We start from the raw sequence: 12,478 nt of genomic DNA, 5'->3' as shown, positions 1-12,478 counted from the left end.
GTTTTAATGGAGTCTTTCTATTTTCCATGATAGCATGCATGGAATGAGATTTCAGTAAATACTTTTGACGCTGAGGTGAGGTAGAATAATACCATCAAAGGGGGAGCAAATGAAAGTCCTTCCTATAAATATAGCATGGCAGATGAAATACGGCCCACAGATCCAAATGGCTTATGGATGATGGGGGGCATATTTTACAGCACAGGTTTTGGCTTTTGCTTTCTTTTAACTCTTCATATCCTGTAAGCCTTACTAGGCCATTCCTTAGCATCAAGATTAATGCCCGACAGTGTGGGGTCCTATGTATTATTATTTTGTAATGACTTTTGTCTGGAATAAAACATAACCCAAGAAGTTTAATAACCTAAGAAGTTTAAAGTGTCTTCCCTGTTCAAAGGAACGAAAGCCACCCTGGCCCCACCACTGTCCTGGCACTCAGGGTGACCCTTGTCCAAGCCAAGCAGTTACTAGGTGATTTCAAGGGGGCTGATGCAGCTAAGGATGCTGATGGAGGAGGCAGGGCCTGGACCAGATTAAATGATGCTGAATTGAACCTCTTGACCCTTCTCTGACTTTAAGCCATGAAATTGCTTAGAAATTACCAAGGAGTATAGAAAAGGGAGAGTCAGGGCAAAAAGCATTTTTACAGCAAGGTAGAGGGGCCAAAAGTTAGTCTTCTTGATTGATTTTCAATAGTCTGTGACACCTGAGCTTGACACTGTCTCAAAGGTCTTAGGTATTTCAAAAATGGCAAATAAGCTGTCTGTTGACAGAGGCAGCAACAGCTCTGCGTGTAGCTCTTCACAATGAAGCACATCTAGTTTTAAATGGAAAACATACCTCTGTGAAATATGACAGAAGCTCATTGAGTGCTACAGGGTGTCACTGTGTGTGTGTGTGTGTGTGTGTGTGACGTGCGAGTGTGCTGGGGCTGGTGCAGATCACCTGGCAGGACATGGGGAATCTCCATTAAAGAGGCCATGGTGACCATCCAAACCTTTACCATAAGGCTTCAAGGCAGTGGTTCTCTAACTGTGGCCCAGGGTCAACCGTGTAACCTTGCCAATTGGGAAAACATTGGCTACTGCCATCCTAGAAAACTAACAAACAAACAAAGTAAAAATAAGTAAATAAACAAATAATCTCAGAACCACTCTTGAGGTGCTGCGGAACAGTCTACTGCAAAGGACCCCCTTCCCCTGTCTCACTCAGACTCTCTGACGCCCTGCTTATTCATGACAGGACTTGACACAGACCCCGCACCTTGACATACATCACCTTTTAAGCATGATCAGTTAAATTACTGATGAATCCGTGTGTGTGTGGGGGGGAACCCATAGATTGACTTTGGTGGAGTTACTCTCCTTTCCCCAGGTGCCCACACACAGACACGTGAGAACAGATTGGTTTCTGGTTAAAACTTTGTCAGGATGCCCACCTGAGCTCGGCCACCATTCCATCCCATTTCCACACACCTGTTCTTTTTCAGATTGATTACTCCTTCCCCTCAGGAACCCTGGCAGATCTTGTACTTACAAGATGCTGTTTTGCAAATACCCTCTCCAAGGCTCTTCTACTCAGAGCGGACTTGATGTAAAGTCTGGGACCCCCCCCCCCCTTCAGTTCAGGCTTTCTCAGTAAGCACAAAGAGAGGTGGGGGGGGGGCTGTAACTTTCCAGAAGCTCTCCAGGCACCATTTGGATGGCACCCGGATGCCTTATGGGTCTAACAAGTGGGATCTACTCTTAACAGTGTTGCCGGCACCACTCTGGATGAAACTACCCAGGTGAGGTGCATTAGCGCCCCCTACAGACCATTAATCCCATAAAGCAATTCCCAAAGATTTACAAGTCTTTCCTCTCTCCTCCCCCCCCCCCCCCCCCCCCGCCAGCCTGAACCCAACATACTTACATCTCCGTCCACGGGCCTTTGGTCGTCGCAGTCCCTCGTGGGGCTAATGTCCTGGCGCATGACCCAGATGGGCTCTTTGGGCTCGTCAGGGGTGTAAGGCGAACGGATGGTCCTGGTTTTCACTTCTTCGATGGCCTCCTTGATGTCCTTGATGGCCAGTGAGATGGCGTCTCTCTTCTCCTTGCTATACCGCTGCCCGGTCTCGCCGCCGCCCGAGGGTCCCGTGACCCGCTGCTGCCCTGTTGGTGCTGGCAGTCCAGGGCTGTCAGGGTGTACCCCTCCCGGGGTCGGGGCGCGCTCCAGGTCCTGCTCCGCTTCGGGCATGTCTTCGGCCGCCTTGTCGAGACTCTGCGAACTCATGCTCTGCTTGACCTCGGCCACGATCTGGTCGATGTCCTCTTCCTGCTCATAACTGTCCATGCGCGGGTAGGGCGCGAACTCTGCCTCCTTCTCGGGGCTGTCGGACTCCCCATCGGAGCGCTCGTCGTAGTGGTGTAGCCGCGCGCCCAGGGCCTCTTGGCGGTAGGCTGCCGCCTCGTCGCGCTCCTGCTCGTAGAGCCGCAGGCCATCGCGTGCCTCCAGCTCGGGCGCGTCCCCGATCTCCTCGTACACGTGCTCCTGGAGGCCGCCATAGTCGGCGTAGGGCTCGGCGTAGGGCTCGTCCTCGCCGCGGTGGAAGAGCCGGTGCGTGTAGACGTAGCCCGAGTAGGCCGCGTTCATGGCCTCCTCGTGCTCCAGCGAGTGGAAGTGCAGGTGGTTGGGCAGCGCGCGCCGGTGCGCGGCCTCGGCGTGCTCGGCTTCCGCCTGCTCCGTGTACTCCTCGGCCTCGGGCCTGTACTGCACGGCGTAGGCACTCTCATCCTCGGCGTCCTGCGCGCGCTCCGCCTCGTAGCCGTCGCGGGCCGCGGCAAGCACGTCGCCTTCGGCCGTGTCCGTGTGGTTGTGGAAGCCGCTCTCCGTGCTCGCCGAGCGCGCCAGGCACTCACCGCGCTCCTCCTCCTCCTGCTGCTGCTGCTGCGCCAGCTGCACGCGGGGCTCCTCGACTGCACCGTGGCGGCCCGCGGGCTGGGGGGGCGGCGGCGGCTGCTGCTCCTCCTCCACCTCGGGGTGCTCCAGGTCGGCCTCCACAGACTCGTTCACCTCCCCTCCTGGAGCCTCGTCGGGCACCTCCACCTCCGCAGAGCCCTCCAAGTGGTTCATGGTGGGCGTCGGGGGGATGGCTGGGGAGAGGCTGCGCTTGCTCACTGCGCTCTCATTTTGCTCCACGGGGCCTGGAAGAAACAAGGACAGAAGGCTACTGCGTGGGTCCAAACGTAACTGAGCTGATCATCAAGGCAGACATAAAAACACCCGCTATCGATCCCTTCTGAAGCTGAGGCAATTAAGACATGATTGCAAATTTAAGCTTAATCTGACAGTACTCTTGTCTTGACACACGTCTCGTAATTTGTAATTACATATTTACTTGTTTAATTGCTTATTACATTCTCCCTCCTGAGCCCCCAGACCAAGAGCTTTGTGAGCACTTCGTTCTTGGCATGCTACCTAGGTTGCTTTTTCTGAGGTCTATGCATAGAGTACTACTCAATTGGATGGGCCATTTGGCATATTTTTCTCACCTGGCTAGATACTTTAGAAGCAACTCTTTTAATAAATTTCATGTGTGTGTGTATCTGTGTATCAGTCGCGCTCGCTCTCTCTCTCTCTCTCTCTCTCTCTCTCTCTCTCTCTCTCTCTCTCTGTCTCATTCTCTCTCTCTGTCTCATTCTCTCTCACCATTGCTATGAGTATAAGCTTTTTCTGGGGAGGCTGCTAACCTCCTTGGTTCTTTTTACCTCCAACAAGGGTTTAGCTTTCTAGACCTTTACAAAGACATGAGGTTCCTTTCTTACATGCAGGATGAACACAGGAGAAAAGTGGAATCCCTAATTAAATAACCCTGTGACCAGCCAAGTGACAGTTAGCTTTTCACTGTGACTATCCAAGGGGGAGGAAGTTACAAAATGTAGGGTTTCTCTAACTCATCTGACCCAGAAACACTTTCCCTTTAGAAACCAGAGTTCTGACGTACACACAAAGTAGGCAGTTTCAAGTAATTTCCTTGTGTGCCCTGGATCAAAAATTCTGTAATTCTGTGAATGCACGACATTTGAAACTAGCCTACATTGCTAATTCTCAGAAAGTATGAGTAGAGTAGGTCTCCACCTATTTGTGGGGAAACTTACAGTTTAGAGGGAGATTGATGCCAACTATTCTCAATTCTCACCACAAGAGCAGTTTTTAAAGGACAGGGCAGATGGCCCCAGTGGGTGATCGCAATTGGTATGAAAGCAAGAGGACCTGAGTTTAAATGCCCAGCACATAAAAAAGCCAGACATGACTGTGGATACCTGTAACTGCAGTGTTGGGGGATGGAGGCAGGTGGATCTTGGGAGCTTGCCAGCTGGCTCGCTAGCTAAAATGGACAGATTCAGATTCAGATAGATTCTGTGAAACAGTATGGTAAAGAATGATCAAGGAAGATGTCCAACACCCTGTTTTGGCCTCCGAGCATATTTCTGTATTGGTACAGCGCCTCCCCCCATATGTGCAACACACACACACACACACACACACGTGAGTGCTTGCACACTTAAGCACAACCCGTACACAGTGTATATAGAAACAGACGCAGAATATAATGAAGGAAGAAGCCAGGCAGGAATCTTTGGGATTCCAGAAACCTGTGGTAAATGAGCCGTCATAGTTAGCTCCAGCTGTCGACTTCACACAACCCAGTTACCGGGGGAAGTCAGAACCTCAACTGAAGACTTGCTTAGATCAGATTGGTCTGATGCCTTGTCGGTGAGGCCTTTTCTTGATGGCTAATTGATGCCAGAGAGCCCAGCCCACTCCAGGCATGCCGTTCCTAAGCAGGTGGATCTGGGCTGTATAATGCAGGTAACAGGATGCCTCTGTGAGTTCTGCTTCAGCCTCCTGCCATGTACACCTGCGCTGACTTCCCTCAGTGATAGCCACAAGCTGTAAGATGAAATAAACCCTTCGCTTCTCTAATTTTTTTTTTTTTTTTTTGTCAGAGTGGTTTATCACATCAACAGAGAGCAAACTAGGACCCAGGTTCAATTGTATGCTTGGATTTCTCTCAATTGTATTCTTTTGTCAAATACATACAAACGGGCAGGGATACAGGGATGCCTAATCAGCTCTTAATGCCAATATTCATTACAGTCCACTCAACACCCCCCCCCCCCCCCCGCCCCGAGCCACAGCAATTCCATTCCAACCTGATGACAGACCAAATGGAAATGGAGGCTATGTTGGAGCTGCCACATCTACCTTCAAGCTGAGCATCACATCCCCACCCCCACCTCGGTGAGTTCCCTCCTCCCCCCACCACCGATTCTCACTAGAGAACAAGGATGGTTTACCAAGCCAAACCTATTGCCCCATAGTTGAAAAAGAGTACCAGATCAGAATCATTCTCTTCTGAAAAAAATGTGGACTCTTCATTAAACCCCAACTGTGGCCAAAATATAAGAAAGTTTCTCCCAAATAAGAATAAGTTGTCACTGAGGCTTTGACAAAGGTGAATAATAAATAAATGGAACAGAAAATGCAAGCGTTGGTTCTGCGGTATACCTGGCTAAGAGGTCTCCAGTGGGTTGTGGAACATACAGAACAAATTTTAGTACAGTACAAGGTCATTGTACCTGTTTCCTTCACAAGGACTCATATACAGACAATAGACACAAAAGCTTTACAGGAGCACTGACCTGTGTACCAACCCAGTTCTAATGAGCAGCACTGACCTGTGTACCAACCCAGTTCTAATGAGCCCATGGCAAGTTTTCAACAAGAGGAACATGACAGGCTTTCTTGGATGCCATCCCTGTGCTGTGTGGGTCAATGCTTGAAACACAATAACCTGAATGGCCAACAGTTCTTGATACCAGGTACAGAATTGACAAAGCCACTATTTTCTGTGAAAATGGGCTTTTCTATTCACACATGTATTACAAAGAAAGTTCAGTCTGCACTGAGTTAAATCATATCTGAGTACCAGATACAATGATTCAATAAAAATGGAGTTTTTGTACATGTATATATACCAAATCTTGATAAGGAAAGTTGTTTGGGGGAAATACCATGAAAATAATGAGGTTTGAATACAACAGAGCATTTCCTCCATTAAAGAACATAGCAGTTATGTAGCATTCTTTCACATTTGGGTGTGTTGACCCCATTGGCCCATTGCCAGATACTGTGTAAGGCAAAGGATGTTCAAAGGTGTTAAAGCAGTGATCATAAATATTATATTTATGATATTAAAATATATTAAATATTATAATTATAAAATATCTTTATAATAATTATAATATCTGGTGAGGAATGCAAAAATAGAAATAGGTTCAATACGTGGAAGGAGCCTATACAGAAAATAATGGAAGCTGCTATTTCAGCTGGAGGTCCATTTAAGTGCTGTGGTTCTTGAGAGTTGTGCATTTCTTGAGCTCCCCAGCATCCAGGAGCTCAGGCTTAAGAGAATGGCTCTACCATCCAACTGGGGCCTTGGTAGTGTCCCATGCACCTCAGGAGGCAGGAGCAAAGGGAGGAGGAGCTGGCTGAAGGAAATCCCTTCCATCTAGCTATAAAAAGGCTGTGGACCAGGAAGACATAGGTAGGACAGTCTTGGGGTCACCTACAGCATGAGAAAGGGCGTGGCTGGACTGAGAGAGTCTGCAGGCTGCCTGGGGGAAAACAAAGACCACTTCTGGTTCCCAGTTCTGGAATGTTCCCCAGCCTGGAGAAAATAAACAAAAGGAATCCATTCTGCTTCTGCAGAATGTTCAGAATGCAGAATTTCAGGATTCAAGGGCCAAATCCAGGCATCTGACACTGTTAGCCAAGATTCATATTAATTTGAGATTTACAGAAGGGGAGGCTATACATTTACTTTCATTCATCTTTCCTTAATTTGTTGCCAAGCACTGCCAGTTGACTGTCTTTTGTTTGTTTTGGTGGTGTTGAGATATTCAAAAGTAGCTTTAGAAGAAAGGTGTGACTGTAGACAAAAAAGGTGAAACAGAACAAAAGCAGGCATACCAGGTTGTTAACATGCAGGTTACAGTGTGGGTGTGTGTGTGTGTGTGTAAGCCAGAGGACAATCTTAGGTATTCCTTACATGCAGTCCCTCCTTTTCTTTTCTTAAAGACAGGGTCTCTCACTGACCTGGAGCTTACAAGAAGGCTAGACTAGCTCACCAGTGAGTCCTGGAGACCTGTCCATCTCTTCTTCCCCCAGTGCTGGGATTACAAGTGTTCACAACACCGCACATGGCTATTTTTAAAACACAGAACCTGGGGATCAAGTCTTTGAAAGTGCTTCACCCCCTGAGCCCCCTCCCCAGCACCTAATGTTTCTTATATTGCACAAAGGATGAGAGAGTAAGAATACGCATGCATTTCCTACACTACAAACCTTCTTTGCTTCCTGAGTTAGATCAATTGTGAAACATCCAATAAGGACTTCAAAGGACCTCAAGAGCCTTGGCTTGTGAGTTCCTTTAAACACGATGCACCTATTTACAATACTAACATAAAAGAAAAAGATGAAGAAGACTAAGGCTCATTAAAACTTAATCCCCTCATTGGGAAGGTCAATTTGGTAATAATGGTAGCCTAAAGATGGACACTTATATGCATTTCTCTTTCCTAAAATCATGCCCCATTCAGAAAGCTCACATGCTCAGAAAAACTCTTTCAACATAGGACTATCTTGCTCTAGCAAAATATTTTGTTACCCCTCCTATCTTTGCACCTGATACCATGAAGCGGGAGCTGGCAGATGGCACCTGCCATGATTTCTGAATTGGGTGACTACCTGAACAAAGGGATGTTGCTAAGAGGTTAAATGTAAGTTAGCTTGCAGAGCTGGGTCCTTGGGCTGAACGGTGTCCAGCTTAGATGAAGATGTGTACATCTGCGCTTTCCCCTCCAGAGTCTCTCTGCTGCTTTGCTTGCCAGTGCCCTTCTAGGACAGCCTCTTTGGACACTCCAGTAGGTATGTAGTCCTCTGTTTCTGTTTGGCCAACGAGGAGTAAGATAGCAATGAAATGAAGGAGTCTGGAGTTGAGGTATTCATTCTCCCGGGTCATCTCTGCTAAGAGCAGAACTGTAGAAACATGAGGGCTCTCACACTTCCCTTTTAGTCTTATGGACCATACTAGTGCTGGGGTCCTGAAAGGCTGTCTTTTTAGTCCTGATACTAAGTTCTTGCATCTCTGTACATTAGCTGATTTGAATACCCATTGACTTTCTACTGGTACCTAACTGTCATCTAAGGTGGGATGCTTATATTTAAGTATTAACAGGTGGCAAAATTAGTCATAGTAGCTAGTCCACTTAATAACAAAGATAATAGTCTAACTAGTACAGCTGTAGTCAAATGATGAAGGTGACATTGTAATGAGATGTACTGTGCCAGGCTCCTCTCTCTCTCTCTCTCTCTCTCTCTCTCTCTCTCTCTCTCTCTCTCTCTCTCTCTCTCTCTCTCCCTGCTTCCATGGCACGACCTCTCCAGAGGTTATATACCTTCAATGAGTTGATACAAGAAATTCACACAGGAAGCCTGATGGGCCTAAGAACCTCCAGATCCCTTTACACCAGAGCAGAGACCATCTCTCTTTCAGTCACTGGGATATTTCCATCTCTTTTACCTGAGTCTCAGCCTCCACACTTCTCCTCTCACCTCAGCAGAAGCCATTTGACCCTCCTTCACTGGCCTATTTCATAATTCAACCCTAACATTTAGTCCCCCCCCCCACCACACACACACAGGTTTTTTTAATATGCCAATGGCTTGGGTAGCGATGTGCTATGGCTGTCATGTACCCTAGATGTGGGCTGTCAGCTAGACTGAACTTCCATCCACAGCTGCAGCTGAATGTGCCTTTTAACACTTACCCAGCACGGGTATGTGAAGCCTGATCCTTTAGCAACCAGCCTTGGTAGACTCTTACTTATGTCTCAAGTGCATTGCCTTTGTTGAAAGACCTTGGATACTCCTTTTTGGGAGCAGCTCTGAAAGTTGATTGATAGGACGTGAAGTTACCAGAGTGTTGTCTTGCCATAATATTGTAATATTTAATTACATTTGTTTTTTTTTCACTTCAAAGGAGGCATCACTTCCTTATTTCCAAGTATTGGAAATCAATGGCACTTGGCATTCTTTACCTGTCAAGTCTCTAGATTATTCCATCATTTACTCTATGTAATATGGTATTGTAGTGGTTAAAAGTACAGGCTTTGGGTACAAAAGGTTGACTCTAGGCCCTGGTTTTATTACTTACCAGCTTTGACTTTGAATAACTGACAGGAAACGGGGATTTTATAGTTTCTAAAACAGCTATAATAGTAGTACTTACAGAACAGAGTCATCATAAGGATTATGCCTCTTAGTGTATGGTACTTAGAATAATAACAGATTCAGTTTAACTGCTATTTACTGTCTATTAGTACATTTTTCTGGACACAGCATAAATTAGTATTTAAGAGGCCAACATAGAATTTTAAAAAGTAAAAACTTAAATAGTATTAATATGAATGTTGGGCACATGATATATTTCTTACTATTACAATTTACTGACTAGCAGGCAGAGAACAAGCAGTTAAAGCTCTTTTAGTCCATCTTGAAATATGACTAGATGTATTTAAGTCCATGAGATAACAACCAGCTGCCTCACTAAGCAATGTGGACACATGCTCCACCTACACACACGGCTTCTTATGCTCCATCTCTGACTCTCACAATCATCTCGGTGGGAATCATTATCTCCAGATGCTGATTGGGAAGCAGATGCTCAGATGGCTTAAATAAATAGTCCAAGGTCACGCAGAGCAGAAAGGGATGGAGCCAGATCTGCTGGCTCTCACTGTGTTCTTCCTGTTGCATTACACTGAGCCCAGAAAGTAATGGGGTTCATTTCCTTAAAAACAAACATTTAAATTGGTGTAATCGCTTCTAGAATGGTGACCTTGGCAGACTCTCCATTTACCTGTTCTCCGGGTACCGCTGTTTTGTTCAAAGCACTCTGAGCACTCTCAGGTTGGAATTGGTCTCTAAGTTAACTGAAGGGTTCTGAAATTACCAGTGAGTAATTTTCCACATTCTATAGCCTTCCTTAGTTATATCTGTTTTTTTTTTTTTTAACCTAACATGTATCATCCAGATCTATCACTCAAAAGATTTGGCTATAAGTGGTTTTTAAAATTTCAATTTTCTTGTCTCTTGGTAGTTTCTAGTGTCCTGAAAATAGCAAATATGTTCCTAAGAGATACAGATGTACAACTGCCACAATTACTAAAGATTAGTCAAGTCTCTGAAGACCCTTCCAGAGGGTAGCCTCAGAATTGCTTTGGTCAGCAGCCCCATCTTTCATAATGAGACTTTATCCTCAGTGGAGAAATGGTGATGGAAAGGATAACTGGATGGATGGACCGCTGTGCCATTTCTGCATAGTCAGGTCAGTTACTATCATCCCATTTGCAATCAGCACTAATGCTAACCAGGCAGCATGATTAACTTACCCACTAGAATGAACTCAGTCATTTCAACCACAAAGCTCCACCATTTGGTTAAGAATATATTTTCTAAATGTATTCAGATTTCCTTATTTTCTATCTCTTCGTCTCACACTTTAATGATCAAATCACTCAGTTATCATTTGGATTCCAATAAAATTCATGCAGTAAGCCCACGACAACCACAGAAAGTCAGAGGGGGAAATTTTACGATTTTTATAGAAAACTCTAGGGATATTGTATATAAATCAAAGCTGATCAAGTTTCTCTGAATTTCTGTGAAAAGCCTCTGGTATAAAATCAAACATATCTACACAATCCATAATTTACACAGTATTAAGGGAGTTTGATATGGCTTTTCCTGTTATAATTCCTTTTTGTATGCCCCAAACGCCCTTCCAATCTCCATGCATTTCTGATTTCTGCTGGGTTACATTCCGTTCAAAGGTATTAAGTTACCTGTTACAGCTAATCTTGAACATTTTACTGATATTTCTTTCATACAGAAATGCACAACACACACACACACACACACACACACACACACACACACATACACACACACATCCCTCTACCACCATAGAGTTAAAGATGAGACTCTAAAATCTGTTTGGCCCACTAAGGTATCCTGTGGAGGAGAAGGAGATGGGAGTGTGCAGCTAAGGACAAATTGAACAGTAATTCATTAAAATGCAATCTTTTTTCTGAGACCACATCACCTCAGAGTTACTGTTATTGTTACTTTTACAAATCATTTGGCTCATTAGAAAGCCAGTGAAGGTGGGCTGGAGAGGTGGCTCAGAGGTTAAGAGCACTGGCTGCTCTTCTAGAGGTCCTGAGTTCAATTCCCAGCAACTACATGGTGGCTCACCACCATCTATAATGAGACCTGATGCCCTCTTCTGACATGCAGTCTTGAAACACTGTATACATAATAATGAATCAGTAAATCTTAAAAAAACAAAAAACAAAAAAAAAACCAGAAAGCCAGTTAACTCACTCTTCTTTACTCCCCCTAGTTTTCCTTCCCTAAACCCACACCAGAATGGTAGTCAAGGCCCTAATTACAAAATCTTGAATCAAATTCTTGTTTCTGGACTTCTTTTTGTTGATGGGTCAGGAACGGGTCAGCCAGGATCTGTCCGTTACACACAAACAATATTTTCACTGAATTCTCAACTCTGTGAGGCATGGACTAACCTTAGTGATTAAAAACACTTGCATGCAGGAAACGCCTCATTCACAAGCCTAAAACAAAACCCATTAAGCAACTACTATGCAATAACAACGGAGATGACTTGAATTTGAATTTGATGAGACAAAAATACCATACTGAGTCCAAGTTTACCCACTCAGCTCTCTGTTTCATCACGTTAACATAAAGTTTATAGGGAAAGAAAAATAGAGGGAAAAATGGAAAGCTAATATGATTCATGGGTAATCTGGAAACCCATCAGAATCCATGGACTGTGTTGATTAAAGAGTATGTCTCAGGTGCCCCAAATAGGAATAGTACTGGGAAGCTGGGAATCCACATGTAGAATAACAAAGCTAGATTTACTCACCACCCTACACACACACACACACACACACACACACACACACACACACACACACACACACACACACACACATTCCAAATGGATCACATGGTCCATTCAGGTATTAACAATAATACCTGAACCCCTCAGAGGCTAAAACAGAGAAAACACTTCAAGATAAGAGGTATAGGAAGAACTTTCCAGATAAGACTATGGTTGCTCAGGAAATATGGCCAACAGTGTGCAAATGGGACCTTGGGAAATGAAAATAAGCGCCATTCCTCCTTCTCCCATCTCCTTCCCCCTCTTCCTCCTGCCCTTCCTCTCCTCCTCTTCTTCTCCTCCTCTTCCTCCTCCTCCTCCTCATCATCATCGTTGTCCTCCTGCTCCTCCTCTCCCACCTCCTCCATCTTCCCCTTGCAGGTCTCTTGTTGTTTCTGTCTGTCA

At 45.3% G+C, this 12,478-nt stretch overlaps 1 protein-coding gene across 2 annotated transcripts in view; it reads right to left on the bottom strand.

Moving 5' to 3' along the window:
- Apba1 (amyloid beta precursor protein binding family A member 1) overlaps positions 1-12,478 on the bottom strand; it is a 206,192-nt gene that overhangs the window by 66,940 nt on the left and 126,774 nt on the right. For both annotated transcript variants that reach the window (XM_051146264.1, XM_051146263.1), the window contains exon 2: positions 1,912-3,182. In XM_051146264.1, coding sequence (XP_051002221.1) covers positions 1,912-3,111 — 1,200 coding nt within the window. In that variant the 5' untranslated portion in view covers positions 3,112-3,182. The remainder of the gene's footprint in view (positions 1-1,911; positions 3,183-12,478) is intronic.

Source organism: Acomys russatus, chromosome 5, assembly GCF_903995435.1.
Source record: "Acomys russatus chromosome 5, mAcoRus1.1, whole genome shotgun sequence".
Lineage (NCBI taxonomy): Eukaryota > Metazoa > Chordata > Mammalia > Rodentia > Muridae > Acomys > Acomys russatus.
The sequence above is the reverse complement of the archived record's forward strand: the minus strand, read 5'-3'. Positions and strand labels throughout refer to the sequence as shown.